Raw genomic sequence first — 26106 nt, 5'->3', positions numbered from 1 at the left:
CACACATGGAAACTGAACAACTTACTACTCAATGACAGCTGGGTTAAGGAAGAAATAAAGAAAGAAATTAAAGACTTCCTAGAATTCAATGAAAATGAAGGCACAACATACCCAAATTTATGGGACATGTTAAAAGCAGTGCTCAGAGGAAAATTTATAGCACTAAGTACCTTCAAGAAGAAATTTGTAACATCACATACAAGCACCTTAATGGCCCAACTGAAAACCCTAGAAAAAAAAGAAGCAGATACACCCAAGAGGGGCAGACGGCTAGAAATAAACTCAGGGCTGAAATCAATCAATTAGAAACAAATAAAACTATTCAAAGAATCAATGAAACAAAAAGCTGCTTCTTTGAGAAATTCAACAAGATAGACAAACCCTTAGCCAAACTAACTAAAAAGCAGAGAGAATCTATCGAAATCAGCAAAATCAGAAATGCAAAGCGTGACATAACTACAGACACTGAGGAAATTCAAACAATCATTAGGTCATACTACAAAAGCCTATATGTCACAAAATTTGAAAACCTAAATGAAATGGACAATTTTCTTGATAGATTCCATCTTCCAACATTAAGTCAAGATCAGGTAGAAAGACTGAATAGCCCTATACGCCGCAAGGAAATTGAAGCAGTCATTAACAGTCTCTCCTCCAAAAAAAGCCCTGGGCCAGATGGCTTCACCGCAGAATTCTACCAGACCTTCAAAGAAGTGCTAACACCAATTCTCTTCAAACTATTCCACAAAATAGAAACAGAAGGTACATTACCAAACTCATTCTATGAAGCAACAGTCACCCTGATACCTAAACCACACAAAGACCCAAGAAAAAGAGAGAACTTCAGACCTATCTCTCTTATGAACATTGACACAAAAATACTCAATAAAATACTTGCAAACCGAATCCAAGAACACATCAAAGATATCATCCACCATGACCAAGTAGGCTTCATCCCAGGCATGCAAGGGTGGTTCACCATATGGAAATCCATCAATGTAATCCACCACATAAACAAACTGAAGGAGAAAAACCACATGATCATCTCCTTAGATGCCGAAAAAGCATTTGATATCGTTCAACATCCATTCATGTTTAAAGTCTTGGAGAGATCAGGGATACAAGGCACATATCTAAACATAGTAAAGGCAATATACAGCAAACCTATAGCCAACATCAAACTCAATGGAGAGAAACTTAAATCAATCCCACTGAAATCAGGGACAAGACAACGCTGCCTACTCTCTCCATACCTCTTCAACATAGTACTTGAAGTCCTAGCCAGAGCAATAAGACAACTAAAGGAGATCAAGGGGATACAAATCAGAAAGGAAGAGGTCAAAGTTTCACTATTCGCACATGATATGATAGTATATATGAGCGACCCCAAAAATTCAACCAGAAAGTCCTCCAGCTGATAAACACCTTCAGCAAAGTGGCAGGATACAAAATCAACTCAAAAAAATCAGAAGCCCTCCTGTATACCAAAGATAAAAGGGCAGAGAAAGAAATTAGGGAAACAACACCCTTCACAATAGCCCCTAATAACATAAAGTACCTTGGGGTGACACTAACCAAGCAAGTGAAAGACCTGTTTGAGAAAAACTTCAAGTCTCTGAAGAAAGAAATTAAAGAAAATATCAGAAGATGGAAAGATCTCCTGTGCTCATGGATTAACATTGTGAAAATGGCCATCCTGCCAAAAGCAATCTACAGATTCAATGCGATTCCCATCAAAATACCCACTCATTTTGTTACAGACCTTGAAAAAAAGATTCTCAGCTTAATATGGAGAAACAAAAAACCCAGAATCTCCAAAACAATGCTGTACAACCACAGATCATCTGGAGGTATCTCCATCCCCGATCTCAAGCTGTACTGCAGAGCAATAGTAATAAAAACTGCATGGTATTGGCATAAAAACAGAAAGGAGGATCAATGGAACTGAAGAGAATACCCAGAAATAAACCCACACACCTATGAATACTCAATTTTTGACAAAGAAGCCAAATCCATTCAATGGAAAAAAGACAGCATCTTCAAGAAATGGTGCTGGTCCAACTGGATGTCTACATGCAGAAAAATGAAAATAGATACATATTTATCACCCTGCAAAAAACTAAAGTCCAAGTGGATCAAAGACCTCAACATAAAACCAGATACTCTAAATCTGTTAGAAGAAAAATTGGGGAACAGTCTAGAACTCATTGGCACAGGAGACAACTTCCTGAACAGAAGAGCAACAGCATAGGCTCTAAGAGCAACAATCAATAAATGGGACCTCATGAAACTGAAAATCTTCTGTAAAGCAAAGGACACCTTCATCAAAACAAAATGACTGCCTACAGATTGGGAAAGAATCTTCACTAACCCTTTATCTGACAGAGGATTAATATCCAGTATATACAAAGAACTAAAGAAGCTGAAAAGCAGCAAACCAAGTAATCCAATTTAAAAATGGGGAACAGAGCTAAACAGAGAATTCTCTGTAGAGGAATATCAAATGGCAGAGAAACACTTAAAGAAATGCGCAACCTCATTAGCCATCAGGGAAATGCAAATCAAAACGACCCTAAGATTTCACCTTACACCCATCAGAATGGCCAAGATGAAAAACTCAAGTGACAACACATGCTGGAGAGGTTGTGGAGAAAGGGGAACCCTCCTCCACTGCTGGTGGGAATTTAAACTGGCACAACCACTCTGAAAAGCAATCTGGCGCTTTCTCAGACAATTAGGAATAGTGCTTCCTCAAGACTCAGCTATACCACTGCTAGGTATATACCAAAACTTTGCTCATGTACACAAATGGGATACTTGTTCAACCACGTTTTTAGCAGCTCGATTTGTAATAGCCAGAACCTGGAAACAACCCAGATGTCCATCAACGGAGGAATGGATGCAGAAAGTGTGGTATTTTTCACAATGGAATACTACTCAGCAATCAAAAAGGAGGAAATCATGAAATTTGTAGGCAAATGGTGGGATCTAGAAAAGATCATTCTGAGTGAAATATCCCAGAAGGAGAAAGATAAACATGGTATATACTCGCTTATATAGACCTATAAGATATGATAAACATAATGAAATCTATACACATAAAAAAGATAATCAAGAGAGAGGACATGGGGTAAGATGATCAATCCTCATTTAGAAAGACAGATGGGATGTGCATTGAACGTATGACAGGAGTCTACTGAAGGCATCTGAAAGACTCTAACTAGCAGTGTTTTCAAAGCAGATACAAAGACTCATAACCAAACCTTCGGCAGAGTACAGGGAATCATATGAAAGAAGGGGAGTTAGTCTGATGGGGAAAGGATAGGAGCTCCACAAGGACCGAATATATCTGGGCACAGGGTCTTTTCTGAGACTGACATTCAACCAAGGACCATGTATGGATATAACCTAGAACTCTGCTCAGATGTAGCCCAGTGGTAGCTCGGGAACCAATTGGTTTCCCATAGTAAAGGGAACAAGGTCTATTTCTAACAGGAACTCAATGGCTGGCCGTTTGGTCTCCCCACCCCCGAAGGGAGGAGCAGTCCTGTTTGGCCACAGAGGAGGACTTTGCAGCCAGTCCTGAAGATACCTGATAAAACAGGATCAGATGAATGGGGAGGAGGTCCTCCCCAATCAGTGGACTTGTTAAGGGGCAGGGAGGAGATGAGGGAGGGAGGGTGGGAGTGGGAGGGAATGAGGGAGCAGGATACAGCTGGGATACAGAGTTAATAAAATGTAACTGATAAGAAAAAATAAAAATTAAAAAAGTAAAAAAATAAAAATAAAAAAAAGAAATGACATATCAGAGTTCAAAAAGATCCACATGAGTGACTAATGGTATATTTTAATGAATAATAATTATTAATTATTAAAGAATAATTTGACCTTTATTTAATTTCCTTCGTTCGTGTAAGTTCACTGAGTATATAAGAGAATTTCCAATCTGGTTATTTTTGCAATTTTGTCCCTTATCCAGAGATCAAGAAATATAATCCTTCTGATAGGGTACTTAAATGTCCTCCCTTCTAATCAGTACTTGAGACAGTATATTTTCAGAGTTCTCTTCTCAAAACATCCTGTTCTATCATCTTGATACAGGAAAATGGGTCAGTAAATTTGTTTTGGCATCTCTGAGACAATAGACTGGTAAATAAGTATTAAGGAGTTTAATTAATTTTAGCCATCTGGTAAATACAAGGTTTTTTAAAAACCAACATACTCAGATGGTCTCTTGCTTGTTTTGTGAGCACTAGAGTGTTGTTGTTAAAGTTATATTTATAGATCTTTTCACTTACTGGATTAGAAACATAAGGAGGACAGTTTCAACATTCATCACAGGCTTATCCATGAATCACTTTAGAGACACTGCTTAAAGAGGAACTATGAACATCAGTCTATTCTCTAGTCTACAAAGAATACTGTTTAGTCTCAATGTATGTTCAGCTTAATAGCAAGAGTGTCATTTTCATGGCTGGAATTAATGTAGGCACAGCACACGAGGCCTCTTTCTCTGTTCCTTTTTTATTGTGATGATATAATTAATGATCTCCACAACAAAATTTGTAAACTCTAGTGACAGAAAAGGCACAACTTCTGTAGTTGTACATTTCCTCTAGCATTTGATCACTCTTGAGAAATACGTGTGTAGGTAATATATTACTAGCTCTATATTCCTTTGTCTTGTTACAGCACTATCTTTTTATTAATTTATAAAATGAGGTCTTAGTTTCTACTAAATACTATGAGTAGTCTTCAGTTCCATAGGTATAAACTAAGTAGACCATGAATTGTATGCTCCTTGATACAATTCATATGCTTACTGTTGTTCTGTTCTATTTTCAACACCCAAAGTCATGAAAATCACATGCTAATCTTAGTTCTGTGATGTTGATGTCTATGTACCAACACTCATTTTGGAAAAGAGTTCCATAAATCCACAATAAGCTTAGACATCTAAATATTGTATAGAATAAAAAAAATTAAGGACCAAAACTATGAATAATGGGAATACAGGTAGAAGAAGAACCCAGGTTAAGGCACAAAAAATATTTTCAATGAAATCATAGAATAAAAAATTTCCAACCTAAAGAAAGAGATGCCTATCAAAGTACAAAAAACATACAGAACACCAGACAAAATGGACAAGAAAATATATTCACTATATCACATAATAATCAAAACTCTAAACATACAGAACAAAGAAAGAATATTAAAATTTCAAGGTAAAAATATCACAGGACATATAAAGACAGATTTATTAGAATAACACCTAACTTTTCAATAGAGATGGGTCTGGCTGATTATTTACAAACCCTAAGCAATGACAGATGACAGACTACTAAACCCAGCAAATCTTTCAGTCACAGTAGATGGAGAAAGAAAGGCATTTCATGATTTAAAAAAATAATAAGAAACCAAATTTAAGCAATTTCTACAGAAGCATTAGAACAGAAACTTCAACCTGAAAAGGCTAACTATGCCCAAGAAAACATAAGGAATAAATAATAGTAGGCCATCAAATCAAAAGATGGTGGAAACAAACAAAGCAATACAATGCAAAAACAACAAAACATAACATAACATAACATAACATAACATAACATAACATAACAAAAACAAAAACCACACATCCCAACAAAATATTGAGAATCAACAAAAACTGCTCTTTGATAGTTCTCAACATCAACAGTATCAATTCCCCAATAAAAAGACACAGACTAACAGAATGTATATGGAAACAGGATCCAACCTTTTGCTGTATCTAAGAAACACCTTTAGATCAAAATTAGATATCACCTCAGGGTAAAAGGATGGGAAAGGATACTTGAAGCAATTGGAACTATGAAGCAAGCTGGTGTAGTGATTTTAACATATGACAAAACAGTCTTCAAACAACAACTAATCAGAAAAGATAGTGAAGGTAAATTCATAATCATTAAAGAAAAAAAGTCAATTGACTAAGGGAATATTGCAACTCTTAACATTTATGCACAAATGTAAGTGTACCCAAGTTCATTAAAAAAAAAAAACAAACACTAACATATTAAATAACTTATCAGCCCTCACTCAATGATAGTGGGAGACTTCAGTACCCAAATCTTGCAAATACACAGGTTTTCCAGACAAAAACTAGGTAGAGAGAAATGCTGGAGCTAACTGACATCATAAACCAAATGGACCTAACAGATATTTACAGAACATTTCAAGCAAATACAAAATAATGTACCTTCTTCTTAGCACCCCATGTGACTTTCTCCAAAGTTGACCACAAAGAAGGCGTCAACAGGTGCAAAAACTTTGAAACAATACTCTGAATCTTATCTAAGCTCCATGGGCTAAAACTGACTATCCACAACAGAATCAGTAGAAAGCTTACCAACACATAGGAACTTAACAACCTACTATGAAAAAAAAATGTGGCAGATATTAGGAAAGAAACTAAAACTCCCTAGAATAGAATGAAATGAAAACTCAACATATCAAAACTTATTGGACACAGTGAAGACATTTTTAAAATATGAGATCTTAGCACAAAATAACTACATAAAAATGGAGAGTTCTCATATAAATTTTATAATTTATATATAATTATAAATAAAAAAACAAGGACATATCTCAACATAATACAGACAATTTATAGCAATTTCATGCCAACATCAACTTTAAAAAGAAAGAAACTCAAGGCAGTTCCACTAAACTCAGGAGAAGGACATGGCGGTCTACTCAGTACAGTCCTTGAGTCCTCACTGGAAAATAAGACACATGAAAAGAGATCAAGGAGATACAAATAGGCAGGAAATAAGTCAAAGTATCTTTTTTGATATGTTATGATATGATATGAAATGATATGATATGATATATGATAGTATGTATCAATGACACTAAAAACTTTACCAAGAATTTCCTACAACTGATAAACAATTTCAGCAAAGTAGAAGTATAGAAAATTAATACACAATAGTCAGTAGTCTTACTGTATACAAAAGACAGACTGAGAAAGACATAATAAAAAACAACCTTAACAGTAGCCTCAAAAATGTAAAATATTTTCTGGTAATTCTTAACCAAGCAACTGAAAGACGTATGTGATAAAACTTTTAAGACACAGGAGATAAAAACTGAAGAAAATATCAAAAGATGGAAAAATATCTCATCCTCATGCATTGGTTGGATTAACATATCAAAGAAAATACATCTTTCAATTTCAAATGGAAACACACACACACACACACACAAAAGAATAGCTAAAATAATTCTGAACAATAAAAGAACTGTTGGTGATATCTCCATCAGTGATCTTAAATTGTACTACATAGCTACACTTTAAAAGCACTGTGATATTTGCACAAAAACAGACAGGTTGGTGAATGAAATCTAATTAAAGAACTCAACATAAAACCACACATATGAACATTTTTTTTTGTGATGAATACAGAAAAATACACTAAGAAAAGGCAGCATCTTCAACAAATGATGCTGGTCCAACTGAATGGCTAATAGTCAAAAACGCAAATATACCCACACTTATTCTGCAAAATAGGAACTGTAAATGAATCAAAGATCTCAAAAGCGGTCATATAACTGAATCTGATAAATGAGTAAGTCAGGTATAGTTGTGAAACTCATTAGCGTGGGGAAAATCTTTCTGAACAGAAAACTAATAGCACAGGCACTAAGAACAACAATAAATAAAACCTCATTAACGTGAAAAGCTTCTAATTGACAAAGGACACCATCATTTGGACAAATAGCCTACAGAATGGGAAAACATTTTTCCTTACCAACTACACATCCAGTACAGAGATAAAATTCAAAATATGAGAACTCAAAAAAAAAAAACAAACAAAAAAACAAACAAAAAAAACCAAGCAACTGGACATCAAGAAAACACATACAACAATTAATATAGAGGGTACAAATCTAAACAGAGACTTTTCAAAAAATTAAAACTCAAATGGCTCTGTACGCCATTTTTTAATTTTAACACTTGATTTGTTGCTGTTTAACTTCTTCATTTCTTTATATATTCTGGATATTAGCCCTCTGTCAGATGTAGGGTTGGTGAAGATCCTTTCCGAGTGTTTTGTTGTTTTGTTCTGATGACAGTGTTCTTTGCTTTACAGAAGCTTTTCAGTTTCATGAGGTCCCATTTATTGATTGTTGCTCTTAGAGCCTGTGCTGTTGTGTTCTGTTCAGGAAGTTGTCTCCTGTGCCAGTGAGTTCTAGGCTCTTTCTCACTTTTTCTTCTAACCGATTTAGTGTGTCCGTTTTTATGTTGAGGTCTTTGATCCACCTGGATTTTAGTTTTGTACAGGGTGATAAGTATGAATCTATTTGCATATTTTCTACATGTAGACATCCAGTTAGACCAGCACCATTTGTTGAAGATGCTATCTTTTTTCCATTGTATGGTTTTGGCGTCTTTGTCAAATATCAGGTGTCCATAAGTGTGTGGGTTTATTTCTGGGTCCTCTGTTAGGTTCCATTGATCCACCATTCTGTTTCTATGCCAGCACCATGAAGTTTTTATTACTGTTGCTCTATAGTGCAGCTTAAGATCAGGGATGGAGATACCTCCAGAAGATCTTTTATTGTAGAGGATTGTTTAGGATTGTTTTAGCAAGTGTGGGTTTCTTGTTATTCAATACGAAGTTGAGAATTTTTCTTTCATGGTCTGTAAAGAATTGTGTTGGTAATTTGATGGGAATTGCACTGAATATGTTGATTGCTTTTGGTAAGATGGCCATTTTTACTATGTTAATCCTGCTGATCTGTGATCATGGCAGATCTTTCCATCTTCTGATATCTTCTTCTATTTCTTTCTTCAGCGTCTGTCTCTTGAAGTTTTTTTCATACAAGTTTTTTACTTGCTTGGTTAGAGATGTACCAAGGTACTTTATGTCATTTGTGGCTGTTGTGAAGGGTGTTGTTTCCCTAATTTCTTTCTCAGCCCTTTTGATTTTTGTATACAGGAGGGCTACTGATTCTTTTTGAGTTAATTTTGTATTCAGCCACTTTGCTGAAGGTGTTTATCAGCTTAAGGAGTTCCCTGGTAGAATTTTGGGGGGTGGGATACAGAACAAAACAGAAAATTCTCAATAGAGGAATATCAAATGACAGAAAAACAAAGAAAGCTGCAACATCCTTAGTCATTAGGGAAATGCAAATCAAAAGGACACTGAGGTTTTACTTTACACCCATTAGAATGGCTAAGGTGAAAAACTCAAGTGACAACACATGCTGGAGAGGCTGTGGAGAAAGGGGAACCCTCCTCCATTGCTGGTGGGAATGTAAACTTGTACAACCACTTTGGAAAGTAATCTGGCACTTTTTCAGACAGTTAGGAATAGTGCTACCTCAAGATCCAGCTACCACTCCTAGGCATATGTCCAAATTATGTTCATATATATAACAAGGACATTTACTCAGCCAGGTTCAGAGCAGCTTTATTCATAATAGCCAGAACCTGGAAACAACCCAGATGTCCCTCAGTTGAGGAATGGATACAGAAATTGTGGTGCATTTACACAATGGAATATTACGCAGCAATTAAAAACAAGGAAACCATGAAATTTGCAGGCAAATGGTGAGAACTAGAAAATATCATCCTGAGTGAGGTATCCCAGAAGCAGAAAGACACACATGGTATATACTCACTTATAAGTGGATATTAGCCATGTAATATAGGATAAACATACTAAAAGCTGTACACCTAAGGAAGCTAAGCAAGATGGAGGACCCTAAGTAATATGATCAATTCTCACTCAGAAGGGCAAATGGGATGGACATTGGAAGAGGGCAAAAGAGAGAACAGGAGAGGAGCCTATCACAGAGAACCTCTGAAAGACTCTACCCAACAGTGTATCAAAGCAAAGACTGAGACTCATAGCCAAACTTTGGGCAGAGTGCAGGGAATGTTTTGAAAGAAGGGGAAGATGAAAGACCTGGAGGGGACAGGAGCTTCACAAGGAGAGCAACTGAACCAAAAACCTTTGGGCCCAGGGGTCTTCTCTGAGACTGATACTCCAACCAATGACCATGCATGGAAGTAACCTAGAACCCCTTCACAGATGTAGTCCATGGCACCTCAGTGTCCATGTGGGTTTCCTAGTAAGGGGAACAGTATCTGTCTCTGACATGAACTCAGTGGCTGACACTTTGATCATCTCTGCCTGGGTTAGAGGGCCTGCCTTACCAGGTCACAGAAGAAGACAGTGCAGACAGTCCTGATGAGACCTGATAGGCTAGGGTCAGATGGAAGGAGAGGAGGACCTCCCCTATCAGTGGGAAGGTCCAACTGGGGGAGAGTCAGATTGGGAAGGGCCAAGGGAGGGGGCTACATCCTGGAAACAAAGTGAATAAATTGTAATAAATTTTAAAAATTAAAAATGAAGACTATATCTTTAAAAAACTCAATATCTGAGAAACACTTGTAGAAATTTTTAATATTCTTAGTAATCATGGAAATGCAAACCAAAAATATTTTCAGATTTCATATTACCTCAGTGAGGATGTCTAAGACCAATAAAATATATGGCAGCACATATTGGCAAGGATATGCAGTAAAGCAAATAGTCATCCTTGCTGGTGGGAGTGTAAACTTGTACAACCACTATGGAAATAAGTTTGTTCCATCAGAAATATTGGAATAGGTGCAGCGATATCACTGTTGGGCACATACCCAAAAAATGCTTCATCATACTAAAGAAACACTTGCTCAACATGATCATGCATCTCTATTTATAATAGCCAGAAAATGAAAACAACCTAGATGTCTACCAATGGATAAATTGATGCATGAAATGTGGTACATTTATACAATGAGGTATTTCTCATCTGTTAAAGGAATGAAATTTCCAGGGACACATGAAACTAGAAAAAATCATCCTGTCTGAGGTAACAAGAAAGACAAATATGATATGTATTCATTTATTTGTGGATATTAGCTCTTAAGCCACTGGTAAGCAAGATAATAATCCAGATATCCAGAGAGGCTAGGTAGAGAGTAAGGGGCTTGTGGAGGAATGGGTCTCGCCAGGAAGAGGAATGAAAATAGATAGCTATGGCTGGACCAGAAAGGGCACTAAAAGAGAAGAACCAAACAAGGATAAGGAGAGAAGGGTGAGTGAGCATGTATGAGGAGGGAGAAATGAAACCAGGGGCCATTTGATGAATCATAAGGAAACCTAATACAGTAAGAGCTTGCTACAACACATACACACACACACACACACACACACACACACACACACACATATGAAGGTGATGTAAATTAAACTGCCAAATACTGAGCGATACAAAGCTTTAACTGGATGTCTCTCATCACCAAATGAAGCTTCCAGTTTTGGAAATGGGTCACATATAAATTGAGTTATTGGTCAGAGGGGTTCCATGGGAATCTCCCAACAATGCAAGCTGTTGCCAAAGCTATCAGTGGCTTTCCACAAACTGATGGTAAGGCCCTATTGCTGAAGACAATACCCACAGAACTCACTGAACACAGAAAAGTTGAACTCGTTCATGCCTAGAGCCCTCAACCCTCTGGTCTAGTACTCATGGTACTGGAAGGTACTCTGCACATACCAATGAGAAAGGTAAGCACTAAATGCTTTGATCTACAACTGTGACCTGACTGCAAGATATGCTGGTGCAACCAAGAGTGGCACAAAGCTTGTGGGAGCAACCAACCAATATTCAACTTGAGTTGAGGCCCACTCCTTGAGATAGGACCCAGATCCAGTATATCATGAGTGGCCAAGAACCAGAGAGGAGACAGGCCAGAGACATAGTGGGAAAATACGGATTCTGCTAAAGGAATATAGCAACAAAATGAATCCTAATAACATTCTTCTACACTCCTAGATCAGTGCCTTGCACTTTAAGTACTAAAAATGAATAATCCTTGTTGGCAGAATGAGTTTTCCTTACCAAAATGTTAGCTGTTTCACCAGTAGTCATATTCTGAACCACTTTCCACTGACAGTTTTGCCTTCTCCTGTGATTGGAAGGGACTGCAATGGAAATCACCCTACGTGAATCTCTCCTCTGTGACTGGGCTGGCCAGCCCATCATGGCTCACAGTCTTGATTTTATTTGAATATTTTCCCTTATTGAATTAGATAACACTTTTCCATAATTTGTCTGAGATCATGGGAAATCATCTTAACTCCATGTGAATGTATTTCAGATAATTTTAACAGATTCATCTTTTCTATGTAATTTTTAGAGCTGTTCACATCTAACTTATTCTGGAAAGACTTTCTTTACAGTTAGAAGAATTGTTATTTCATTTTTTTCTCACGAGCAATATTTATATCCAGAATAATGAGTTACATATAATAAGATTTATATACATCGACACTAAAACATTATATGTATTAACTACATTAAAATACTACAGTTTTTTTCTTCATTTTCTCCTATTTGTATTTTATTATTTTTCTGCCCCCTGACTTACTTTTATTTCATTGAAACATGTAAAAATTAGAAAAATAGTCTGAGGAAGCACATTCTAATAAAATATGTAATAAAAAAGAGTCTATTTATTGGATACTAAGCATTTTATCCTGATTTAAACTAAAATGAGAATTATAGAGTTAGCAAGATGTCTCCTCACACAGAGGTGCTTGTGCCAAGCAGGACAACCTGAGTCCAGCCCCATATGGTGGATGCAGTGACTTCTCAAATTTGTTCTCTAACCACCCTATGCAACCTGTGTCACATGGGTCCCTACAGGAATACAGAAGTGTGCACACATGTGCACAAACAGAGACACACACAGAATCAAACAATATGGTGATTATATAGGACCGTTGGATCTGTCTAACCAGAACGTGCCAAATACTGATGGACCTGTGAGTCCGGTGTTCAGAGTACCACGCTCTGGACACACGCTGGTTTAATTACGCTCTCCCATTTCAATCCTTAGGGAAGTGCCGGGGGCTTAACGGGGAGGAAGTGAATGCACAGAAAGGGTTTCTAACCCATCTGATCGCAGCAGAGAAGGTCCTGGTTGAATACAGCACTGAGAACCACATTGGAAGGATCAGTCTGTCCATCTAGCCGCAGTGTAGTTTATCTTTGTATAACTTTCTCAGCATTTAATGATGTGTCTTCCTTCCTGCTGCAACGATTGGGCCTCACTACAGGTTTGTTCTTAATAAGTGTGCAAGAGAAAGGCCTTCGCTTTACAGCTCCTTGTTCTGAGTTAAGGAGGCCTGCTTTTAGCTCCTCATTGAACTACCCAGCCTTTCAATATGTTGTTTCATACACATATTAATCCTCCACAATCCCTCTGCATTCTTAGTATTAACACTCAGCAAGGGGTGAATACTGCACATCAGAGTAGAGACGGAGACAATGTCCCCAAAGTTATGAATATAAAAATTTGCATTTAAACCTGTGTTGTTTAGCCCATACTCATTCTAAACCTAACCTGGTGCTACCTTAATTGCAGGATTCTATGCTGTGTGTGTCATATTTGGTTTATTAGACCTTATCATGTCTCCAGTAAAAATGAAAGACACATTACATGCTTACACTAGCTATCTAATCATAATGCATAGTTTATGAACTCATCCCAACTGCTAGAATCAGCTTATAACTCTTCTCTAAATTTCCCAGGAGGGTAGCACTAATTTGCAACTGTGTTCTAAGCACTTTACCTGTAGTATATCATTTAAATTTTCCACAACCTCATGAGAAAAAAGTACCTATGGTAATTATCTCTTATTGCTTCTGAGTCTTACAGAATTTAAATAGGGCTCTTCATGATCACATGCCCAATGAACAGTAGAGTGGGGATTTACATCAGATCTGTGGCTTTAGTGCCAATGAATCACTGGTCAGTCTTCCTCAAAGTGTCTGCCGACTCCACAGCCAGCACAAGAACCTGATATCACGTCCAGATCAAAAGGGAACAGTCATGCTACTCCACACTCTTTCAGGGGAAGTCCATTTTAAATCTAAATGAAGGTGGATTCTTTTTACAAGTTACTAATTATGCTTTAAAAGAAATTTTAAAAGAAATGGGTTTCCATTTATTTTACTAGTTTTTTTCTTGTTATGTGACTATAGAACAGTTTTCTTCACATTCTCAAATTAGAAAATAGATGAGGCCACAGAAATGCTATTCTGTCAATGCATCAGTCCCAAGATATTTTGACAAGAAAGTGGCACATAAATGGCTTATTCAGCCCTTAAATATGAGGACTAGAAACCCACAATCCTGTTTCTGTTTACATTTGTTACAAGTGTCAGCTAACATCATCTGTTTGTCGTTGATCATGTAACTGAGCTTTCTTTACTACTTAAAAAATCAGTAAAGTTAGAAATTAGAATAATCTACCTTTTATTAGTGTACCACGATGGGAAGTTTTATTTTCACACCTGATTAAAACATCCCATAATGGAAATTTTATAGGAAAAAATACAGTAACAAAAGTAGCATTAAAAAGAAAAATTGTGTTAAAAAGTGTATCCTATCTCAATAATCATTCTCCCAAAAGAATTATGACTGAAACTACACATTAGAGAAAAGAAAATACCAGAATCTAGTCACTTTAGTCCCCAGAGACAAAAGGAAATAAAATAAGGACAGCACCCTTTTCTATCAATACCAAACTTCACTTGACTTCCAAGATGCTATGGTTATGGCTAACGTTTTGACAACTTTGATAAAACTTCTGGGCTCCAGATGTGTTTACATTTCGTACCCTTGAAATATTGCAGACCCAAGTTGCCAGGAGCTCAGAAATCTGGGAGGAGAATGGAAGCACAGAAAGAGATTGAGGTCACTTCATTGTCACTATGTACCCTTCTGTTTTAGAGTGAGAGATGGGCAGAAATTATACAGGATGCAGAGCCAGACACCTTACTCTGAAGCGGAGAGAATTCTCTGTTTTGAAAGAGAAGCATATTAAATACCATAGAAAAAACTCATAAGGCAGCTTTATGTTATAAGAAGGAAAAAAAAGAGGAAAATTCCCTCCAATTTAAACCTAAGTCTGAATTCAGATCATTTAATGTGAAAAAAAATTGTCTCTTATGATTTGACCAGGAAGCAAATGAGTATGCTTTTTCTTTATCTTTTTCTTAGGACAGAGGACTTATAAAAATAGATTCCTTTATGAATATTAATTGTCCTTTTAAAATATTAAATTTATTATATTTAACACAAAAAATTTAATGAAATATTTTCAAATACAAGATGGTGGCTTCTCGTATCTAAAAGGTATTTTAGACTCTTTATTTTTTGCTCATACAAGAATGGCCATGAAGTGTGAAGTATTTAATATATTGTTTCTCCTGCAATGGGAAATTATTGTCATTTGAACAAAGCACACTTCAATTTTGAATATATTCTACTTAAGTTTGACATTAAGTGGTCACCAATTTTCAAAACTGTCTTCAGTTCCTTAAATAGTTGTTAAAAACCAGAGGTGAATATTACTGGGAAAGCTGTATCCATCCCTGATTGTTACTAATTATTGGTTAAACATGTGAATCGTTGCATGAAGAATCTTAGAAGCTTGAAATTATAAAGTCCTGAAGTGAAAGTGTGCAGAAAATATTTAGGAAGAACAAAATTTAGAAGTACTTACTAAGTATCATCTTTCGGAATATTGCACCATGGTCATACTTAATTTGACTATGACAGATTGTGTAGGATGAGCTGAGAGTCTTGGGATCTCATATAAGAGTAGTGCAAAGATTTTAAGATGACAGGTGGAAGATGCTAGACAGCTTCAAGTCAAATAATCAAAGAATTTTGCTTTTGAAATTACTTCCCCCTGGATGCTATTGATCATTCTGCATAGCTTCATCTAAGTAATGGAAATGAACAGGCTTAATGATTTCCCATTAAATTCTAAGTATGTCCTGGCAGTTGAGACTTTAGGGTTTTATTTTTGTCTGTAATAAATTTTTAACTGTTTAGGGAGTCTACACTGACCTTTTCCCAAGGATTCTTTCTAGATATTAGTAATATTAATATGTGGCTTTCAGTCAGCAACTGAATGTTGGTAAAAGTCTGACATTGAAGGTATCCTGAGCTTGGTAGCTGAAGGATGGCTCTGTTTATGAAGGCATATTCAGTGTAAGGAATCATCACTTTCTGATACAGGACATTTTATGGAAAACTCATGTTAATCATTTTGAGAGTCAAAGCAACTTTCTACCTTTTAACTTTCGAGGGAAAAAGGTGGCAATGTAACAAGTTGTCTTGGTCAAATTTCTATTGGTGAAGTCTTCCAATAGAGTTTGTCAAAGAACCAATTTCAAGTAGCAGCTTTGGAATCTGCAGGCGGGCGGCTTTCTCATTTCAAACTGTGTCCCTTTTCATACACACATCATCAATACCTCAGCCAGCAGTCAGCTTTCTCATATCTGTGTTCTCCTGTAGGACTTTGTAAAACTCTCATTTAGCATGTAAGTTAGAACAAAGTATTCATAGTACACTGTGAAAACTCAGCCCAGGGTACCCTGATTCCTAATTGGAATTGCTTGCAAGTTTTGCTGTTGAATTTCACAAAACAGTGTTTATCCTGAGCTGTGCTGAGACCCCACCCCTTACCCTCTTCTCTTCCTAATCCACCTATTACCACCTAAAAACTTTAGCCTTGAGTGTTCCCATCTCCTTTCATTTGCAGATGTTGCTCTGGTATCCCCTCTAACTAAGTTTGTGTGCATGTGTGATGGATGACCCTACTACTGATCACTCCGGTGGTTTATAGGCAGTGCCTAAAGAATTCAACCTTAGACTGCTCAGGACCTCTCTTCATGCTGACTAGCTTACATAATGCCAGAAGGCACATTTAGACTGATGAGAGATAAAAGATGTCAATGACCTTATCATTCCCCTTGCATGCTACAGTGTGGAAGGTGGTGCCCACCGATGCATTAGTGGCATGACGAGGTTATGGAAATAACCAGCTACTTTCTCATTCAAGATGAAGCCTGCTCTGGAGAGGAGATTCTGTGCCTGGCACTATTAATCTGGTCAAAAGTCCATGTCTGTTGTGGTGTTGCTAAATGATCATGCTGCCAAACTTCATTCTAAATATTTGTCTATACCGATGGATTTGTTCTTTCAGGTTTTCTCAGAGAAGCTCCTTTTTTACAATGGGTAGTGGTTAATTCAAATACACCTAAGTGGTCAAGGATGAAGCATAAATGAGTGTTCTGCAGTGCGTGGAACACTCCCTTACTCACAATTTAGGGAATTTTGTGGAATGGGTCTAGAATGTAAGAACTGGACAGGTGGAGAGGAGAGATGTGAAATGCTGACTTCTGAACTTGACATGTGGGCTGTGTGGTTCCTACACAAGAAGACTTTTAGCATTCACAGTCAGAATTTTAACATGAACGCAAGAGGGGATTGGGAGTTCCCAAGGCCAGCAGAGGAGCATTGGCTTCTGGTGACTGCTGAGAGGAAGATTCATTCTTCCTTGGGAATAAGGCTGCCTGGAAGTTGTCCATACACCTTTGGATGGGCCCCCATAGAGGTCCTTCTGTGTACAGGGAGAAGAATAAATACACTGAAATGCAATGTTTTAAATCAGAATTCAATTCCTATCTGTAAACTTGATTACATTTGCATCCGTGAATGCAATTGCTGCCTTTCCTAGGGCTCTAAATATTTGACTTTCAATGTCATATTAGAACTTAGCTAGAAAAAGCTTGAGATTGAAACATATTCATTTTTACCTTGCAATCTATGCCATTTAGGAACTAAATGATAAAACCTAGAATTGCGTTATCCAGACATATTCATTAGTTATTTCTTCACGTACAGGATAGTGCCAGAATAGTCCATGTGGCTAAAAGGCACTGGAAATTTCCATGTGTGTAAAAGGCAACAAGATGAGAGGCAGCGTACTTGTTTCTGTTTAGTTAAAGATAGTACATAATTAAAGTATATCTTCAAAAACAAGCCACTGACTTTAGTGGCTATAGGGGGAGTCCAAGTTTATGTTGGCTGTGTAAGCCACACATAATTTTTGTTTCCAAATGATAAAATCTGTTCAAACAAAATATAAAATCTGAATATATTTTCTTGTGGCTTAAACAAAATACTCAGCTTATTTTTCCTAATACAGTAGCACGTGTGATACCCTATGGGGGACCTTGTAAAGGAAGACAACTTCCACACTGTCTCAATTCTTACTATTTTATTCTGAGAAAACGTCTTTTAAGACAATTCTTGGGTCGTATCCATATTTCTTAGCTATTTCTTCTTCCTTTATTATTTTGCTTTTTTATTTTGTTTTATGTTGAGTGGTAGTTTTATATTTTTTCTTTTTTATTTGTTGAAGGTGGTTGTGATTTTGTTTTTGCTAAATTTGTCCCCTGGTAATTTCACACTTGCATATAATGCATTCTGGTTACTCTCATCTTTGCCCTTTCCTCTCCTCTTTCTTCCTGAATCCTGTTACCCACCCTTCCTCTGTACAAGTCTATTTCTTGTGTTCCTGTCTTTCTGTTTTGTCTTGTGAGCCACTGGATTTAATGGGTTTGAGTTTCTAAGACAGGCTCTCATTCTGCAGCCCAGGATGACTTCAAAATTGGTATAATCCTGTTTCAATCTTCTGAGGCTAAAATCACAGGTGTATGCCACACAGCCTTTCTAGATATTTTTCTTCATGGCTTTATTTTAAATAAACATTCATAAAGCATCATAAGTGATAGAAGAGATTTTTCAGCAAGGAAGATTTACTAATAGAAGCAAGTTATTTCCCTTTCTTACCCAGCATATCAGGAGGTTTGAGAAAACGTGGCAATCCTTTTAACAATAAACAAGCTGGACAGTTAAAAACATTAGCTTTTCATAATCCACTAGAGAGCAGAGGTCATGGGAACAGCTGCTGCTTCCATGAAGTAGAAAGGAGCGGGCACAGGTGTCACAAATGCAAAAATAGAAACCTTGGGCCGGAACCTCGGTGGGAACTGGGTTTGGCAGCTAAGCCTTGATTGTTAGGAGCTGGGGGCTCAATATGGAATCCTTTAGGAAATAAAACACAGAGAGGACAGTCTTAGGGAAACATCTACTCTGAATTTCCCACCAGGATTTCACATACAAGAATAGGAGTTCTGTCAGCTTTCACAAGAGGAGGAGAATACAGTCATGAAAACATCCATGAACAGTGTTCTCTCAAGGCAGTCTGACCTTAAAATAAACTATTTTATTAAAACCTTCCTGGAGAAGAGAAATGTTCAACAATGTGAGGAAGCTGGGTTAATTTAAATGAGAATGTGTTGTTGGACAGTACTCACTTTCATCACCCGTGAAGTGGTATGCAGGTGTTTGAAGGAATGCTTTTGTCGGACTATATTTTGCAAGTTCAAAGTTAGATACTAGCAAAGGTGCTTTTTACAAGATATGCAACTAGTACACAGAGAAGATACAAATATGAATCATACAAAATTCTTAATTAAAGCTACATAATAGTAAAAGTGGAAGGGGAAAAAGAAACAAATAACAATGAGTACAAAAATGGGAAAAGTTATTATTGATACTGAACCAGTTCTATCAGTTCAGCTATAGCAATAAATATTAATAGTACAGATTCTGCAATTAAAAGAAAGCCATTTTCAGCATGGAAAAAAGACCAAAATGCTATCTCTGCAGAATCTATACTTAATATAAAGACAGATCAAAGGTAAGGGAACGATGCTCATCAAATGAACATGGGATTAAAAACAAAGACACAGCAGCAAGAAATATTATTAAGGATGAAGAGGAACATATATCATAATAACATTCCTCACAGAAAAGAAAAAATTACCTCTAACATATTAGTATTTAATACCAGAAAATCATAATTTGTCAAGTGAATCCTGATAGTGCAAGCACAAGGGAGTGAGTTCAAATCCCCAGCTAGCCCTTAGAAACCAAATATATGTAGTATGTATATGTAACCTACGGGTCATGAAGATATGAGACTCTGTGGTGCTTGATGGTCAGGTAAATTAGCCTAATGGACAAACTCCAGGTTCAGTGAGAGACCTTGTATCAGAATGCAAGGTGAAGAGTGATAAAATAATACATATATTATCAACCATTATCTTCCACATATGTGTATACAGGCAACCAGCCCCCGCCCTCCCACATACATACATACATGCATCAGTGAACAGATTATGTAAGAATTCTTAGAATCACATTCTGCTACAAATGTGGCCATATCTTACTACCATGTTAGTATAGAAGAAAGAACTGAAAAAGTTTCCACATCAATTGGGCCCCAGTGCCCACTGTGCTTGTACCTATTCACTATTTATAACATACAAAATGCTATGGCTTTAAGCCGGTGTTGGAAAAAAAAAGTACTTCCCTTTCAAAGTCCACATAAAGTTGATGCCTGAAAAAAATGAATTCTGCATATTAGATGACCATAGCAACACATTTTTGTTCAGAAGAATTAACTGCTATTTCTAGATGACTTGCAAGAGTTCAATACTATTAAGAGTGTTAGGGTAAGGAGAGAAAGAGAGAGTGCTTGAGGTGATAGCATTTGTGCATGCTTTAAACACATTCTGTATTATGCAGCAAAATATATTGTTTCTCTGAAAATCAAAACCTCTTCTCAATCTTTTCTAGGTAGCGGTCGGCATTTCTTGTATGTCAATGCTTCTGCCTTCAACAAAGAGGGATCTACTGCAAGAATCATTACCTCCCAGTTTTTTCCAGGAAGCCTTGGCATGTGTACTGTTCGGTTCTGGTTCTACATGGTGGATCCCCATATTATGGGGATATTAAAGGTATGGATGAAGACGAATTTGTGTCCATGGAAATACTCATCAAATAAGTTCAGCCCCTTCCTTATAATCATGCTGCCAATAGTGGCATCACTAATTTCTCATCTTGTCCTGGGGCTGTGGGTCTTTAGCATACAGTACTTCGAGGCATCTTCACCGATCAAGATTAAGCTCATTGATGGCTGCCACCTTAGCTCACTGATGGTGTCTGCTATTTAGAAGAGTATCTGGAGGTAAAAGAGTCTGAGTAGAATGTAAGTGCATTTACAACTAAGGACCTGTCTAAGGACAATGAAGTGTGATTTGAGAGGCAAGTCTCTACCTCAACAAAATAAAGGGAAAGCAGACTTGAAAATTTAAATTTGGATCTGCTCCAGCTATAAAACAGCAGTCTTTCCGAGAGAATGACAGTGTTTATATTTCTAGTTTTATCAAAGATTGAGGTGTTTGACCATGATGAACCAATTCTAAGATCTACTTTCAATTAAAAGTATTGGACACAATACCCAGTGTTATGATCTAGCAGTTAATTGTTTAAACCAATGTGACAAATTTTATCAATTTTAACTCAAACACTGTCCCTAGGAAGTGGTGACAACTGTTGATAAATATTTCCTGTCTTTCAGGAGATATTTTAAACACATTGTACATATTGTTAATTTTGATTTAAATATTCACCTAATGTGGAATATATGTTTATTTTCCAAGTTTTAAAATAAGGCAATTGAGACCTAAAAGAGTTTAGCAAATTCTCCTCTCCTATATCAGCATAAATCTTTATATCAAAAATCTATCATCCACTAGTTAGCAACCTTGAAGTCTAAAAAAAAAATTTAAAAGAGAAAACAAAAAAGGAAGAAAATCCATATTACTTCCAGTCACTGAAAAACATAGTCTCTCACCAAGTAAAAACACAAACATGCAAAGAAAGTGAAATATTTCTTCCTACTCTCTGAGAGTATGTTTTTAAATGGCAACCAGTAGAAACAAAGAAAGCCCATTCAGAAAGTTGAGGGACACATGAGTCAGTGAAACACCTTGATATTTGGGATTTTTTTTCATATTTTCTACATAAAATACATAGTAATTTGGAATACTAGTTTACATTTATAATAAATCCAAGAGGCTAATTTCCACCACCACACATTCATCTTTTTATTCTGTGGTGATTTATTACTCATGAAAGCAAAGAGTCTTTATTTACTTACTAACATGATTCCCTATCCTCCTCCCTTCAGAACAAACACCCAAATATGTTTTATAGAGCAGTTGACTAGCCATTTACCTAGGGTACCCAATAGATAGCCCATAGCATTTAGTCATGTGTCTCCAAAGTGCTTCTAAACTCCAAATGTTTGTCTCAGACTTGATTTGTGATACCTTGTTGTGGGGTGATTCATGGTTTCAGATTAGAAAGCAGCAGTATCAAGAATACTTCTATATTCCCTGCAGTCTTCATTGGGGGAGAAATTGGCAGTCAACATGAAAAAATGGTAGTGATGATGATGGTGATAATGATGGTGGTGGTGATGTTAAAGACAGTCATTTATTTATTTATTTATTTATTTATTTATTTATGTATCTATCTAGTTATTTATTTATTTACTGTCTTGGTGGGCCTGATTAACAAAGTGACTTTTGTTGAATATTTTTTGTCTTTTCTATCTCATTTGGCATTTGAGATTGTTTCTGGTTTTGAAGTTGCAAGGTGTTTGATAAGGATTGGAGTTATTTGATATAATTTAGAGCATCTTTCTCACATGAGAAGAGAGACTTGAGAGAAAAATAAATATGCCTGTATATGTGTGCTACAAAGAAAGACAGAGAGACCTGCATTGTCTAATTCTTGGATCCTCCATTACTTGAGCCAGGAACTTCTCATAGTAATTAGTTACTCGAAGGGTTATGACGGTACAGAAACCTGAGCATATCAGTTTCCATAAGATGACCTTGATCTTCCCAAACCCTCCTAATACCATTTCTTAGGTGTATATTTCATGTATGAATTGGGTAGAGACATTAGTGTTCAATCTGTTTCAAAGGAAAAAGGTTGGTATCAGAAGTCACGGCAGAGAGTGCATAGCTTGATTTAACATGGACTATCAATATGCTTTGGATAAAACAATGCCCACAAACAACAAATAGGACATTTCTTCACTACCATACTGAGATTATTTTCAAACACAGCATGCCTAAATTGTATCAACATGCTAATATGATTCAGCAGATAGCACTAAAGCAATCAATATAATTTATACAGTTGATAAGCTCAGGTAAAATTAAACATGCTATTTCATGCTAAATTATGTAGTAAAAACCAAAATGCTCTTATCCTAGCCCTTAAAAGGACACGAGAAAAACAAATACGTTTAAGGCTAGGAACTCTTTAGTAACTTTTAATAGTAGATGGAAAAGAATCAGAATGTTAAAGTGTTTATATTTATAATAGTAAAATAATTATATTTATATTAAAACATCAGCATGCTTTGATTCTAAGACAAATTATAGGAAAATACCAGTATCTAATTAACTGATTATTGCTCATTTTCTGGCTGTTAATATAGAAAAATGTGATAATGTTAGTTTCTTTGGAACTTTCAGCTACATCTCGACACATGAAATTTGAATCTCCTGTTAAAAATGATACTGGTCTTCTTTTAATCTATATTTCCAAAGAGTCCTAAGGGAAACCTAACTATGGTTTCCTGAGATTATTGGGATTTATTTCATATTCCTAGCCTCTGACTTGATTTTAAATGCAAACACAGGTGAAAATTGGACACAGGACAGAGACTTTAAGAATGATTAATACCTTGATTTCCCCAAATTCATCTGAATGAAATGAAATGAAAAAACATTTGTTAACATTTTTTAAATTTTATTTTTATTTTATTAATTACACTTTATTCACTTTGTATCCCCCCAAAAGCCCCTCCCAGTCCCATCCTCCCCTCCCCCTTCTTCACGCATGCCCCTCCCCAAGTCCACTGATAAGGGAGATCCTCCTCTCCTTCCTTCTGATCTTAGCCTATCAGATCACATCAGGAATGGCTGCATTGTCATCTTATGGGGCCTGGTGAGGCTGCTCCCCCCTCAGGGGGAGGTGATCAAAGAGCAGGCCAACAGTTCCTGTCAGAGACAGTCCCTCTTCCCATTACTATGTAACCGTCTTAGACACTAAACTGCCATGGAGTACATCTGTGCAGGGGTTCTAGGTTATTTCCATGCCTGGTACTTGGTTGGAGTATGAGTCTCTGGGAAGACGCCTGTGTTCAAATTTTTATTTTTATCTTTTATATTAATTACACTTTATGCACTTTGTATTCTAGCTATAGCCAACTCCTTCATTCCCTCCCAATCCCATCCTTCCTCTTTCATCTCCTTCCAAGCCCCTCTCCAAGTCCACTGATAGGGGAGGTCCTCCTGCCTTTCCTTCTGACCCTAGCCTATCAGGTGTCATCAGGACTGGCTGTATTGTCTTCCTCTGTGGCCCCATAAGTCTGCTCCTCCCTCAGGGGAAGGTGATCAAAGAGCCAGCCACTGAATTCATGTCAAAGATAGTCCCTGTTCCCCTTACTAGGGAACCCACTTGGATACTGAGCTTCCATGGGTTACATCTGTGTGGGGGTTCTAGGTTATCTCCAGAAGTGGTCCTTGGTTGAAGTATCAGTCTCAGAAAAGACCCCTGTGCCTAGATTTCTTGGTTATTTCTTGGTTCTGTTGCTCTCCTTGTGGAGCTCCTGTCCTCTCCAGGTCTTTCTATCTCCCCCTTCTTTCATAAGATTCCCTGCACTCTGCCCAAAGTTTGGCTATGAGTCTCAGCCTTTGCTTTAATACTCTACTGGGTAGAGTTTTTCAAGGCCCTCTGTTGTAGGCTCCTGTCCTATTCCGTTTTTGCTTTCTTCCAATGTCTGTCTCCTTTGCCTTTCTGAGTGAGGATTGATCATCTTACCCAAGGTCCTCCTTCTTGCTTAGCTTCTGTAGGTGTACAGAAAATTCTTTATAGAGGAATATTGAATGGCAAAACAACAACAACAACAACAACAACAAAAACAAACAAACAAACAAACAAAAACACTTAAAGAAATGTTCTTCAAGGAAATACAAATCAAAACGACCCTGAGATTTCACCTTACAGCCATCAGAATGGCTAAGATCAAAAATTCAAGTGACAACACATGCTGGAGAGTTTGTGGAGAAAGAGGAACCCTCCTCCATTGCTGGTGGGAATGGAAACTTGTACAACCATTTTGGAAATCATTCTGGCACTTTCTCAGACAACTAGGAATAGCGCTTCCTCAAGATCCAGCTATACTACTCCTGGGAATATATCTGAAATATGCTCAAGTACACAAGGATATTTGCTTAACCATGTTTGTAGCAGCTTTATTCGTAATAGTCAGAATCTGGAAACAACCCAGATGTCTATCAACTAAGGAATGGATACGGAAATTGTGGTATATTTAAACAATGGAATACTACTCAGCAATTAAAAACAAGGAAATCATGAAATTTGCAGGCAAATGGTGGGAACTAGAAAAGATCATCCTATGTGAGGTTTCCCAGAAGCAGAAAGACACTCATGGTATATACTCACTTATAGGTGGATATTAGGCATATAATATAGGATAAACATACTAAAATCTATTTGGTACCTTTTAAAATTAAACTCTTTGTAACATTTTGTGTAATATATAGAAACTTTGTTTTGTTTTGGCACATTTTTGGCTTATTGAGTTTAGGTTTGTTTTGTTTCTTTGTTTCTGGTCTTTGTTTTAAGAGAAAGAACATGAACATGGGTGTTTAGGAAGGTGAAGAGGATCTGTGAGAAGATGGAGGGGAGAATATGATCAAAATATATTACATAAAATTAAATAAAAATCAAATTTATACCTCATAATATTTTATGTGATAAATAAATATTTATAATTGCTCAGGAAGAAAAATTGAGCTCTTTCTTCAAACTTCCTTCTTTGACAACAGATGACTGGATAAATCTGGGTGACATCTTAGGGGTCTAATGTTCATATCAGAATAATTACCTTGCCATTCTGAAATAGCTTTTATTTTAATGTTGAGTTCATAAATCTAGGTTTTTATTCAAGACTATGGAATTCATATTCATTTAGCATGTAAATCTTGTTATTAAAAACTCATAGAACTGATATGATAATGATTGCTAACATTTCAGAGATTTTACTCATGTGCACACTGTTTGCCCTGAGTCTAGAGGTTCCGTTGCTCACTGAACTTTCTTTCCTCATCCTTCTTGGTGGTAAAGTTAACCTTCTTGAGAAACCTCTGAACTGGTACTGCTTAATATGTTAAGACTGTGCAAGTGTGCTT

General features: G+C 36.7%; 1 protein-coding gene across 1 annotated transcript in view; it reads left to right on the top strand.

Annotated features, from left to right (window-relative positions):
- Window positions 1-26106, top strand: part of Malrd1 (MAM and LDL receptor class A domain containing 1) — a 744773-nt gene that overhangs the window by 537872 nt on the left and 180795 nt on the right. The window contains exon 32 of the mRNA XM_060372547.1: window positions 20603-20763. Coding sequence (XP_060228530.1) covers window positions 20603-20763 — 161 coding nt within the window. The remainder of the gene's footprint in view (window positions 1-20602; window positions 20764-26106) is intronic.

The sequence above is a fragment of the Meriones unguiculatus genome, chromosome 19 (genome assembly GCF_030254825.1).
Source record: "Meriones unguiculatus strain TT.TT164.6M chromosome 19, Bangor_MerUng_6.1, whole genome shotgun sequence".
Classification (NCBI taxonomy): Eukaryota; Metazoa; Chordata; class Mammalia; order Rodentia; family Muridae; genus Meriones; species Meriones unguiculatus.
Note: the sequence above shows the minus strand (reverse complement) of the source record. Positions and strands in the feature narration are given on the sequence as shown.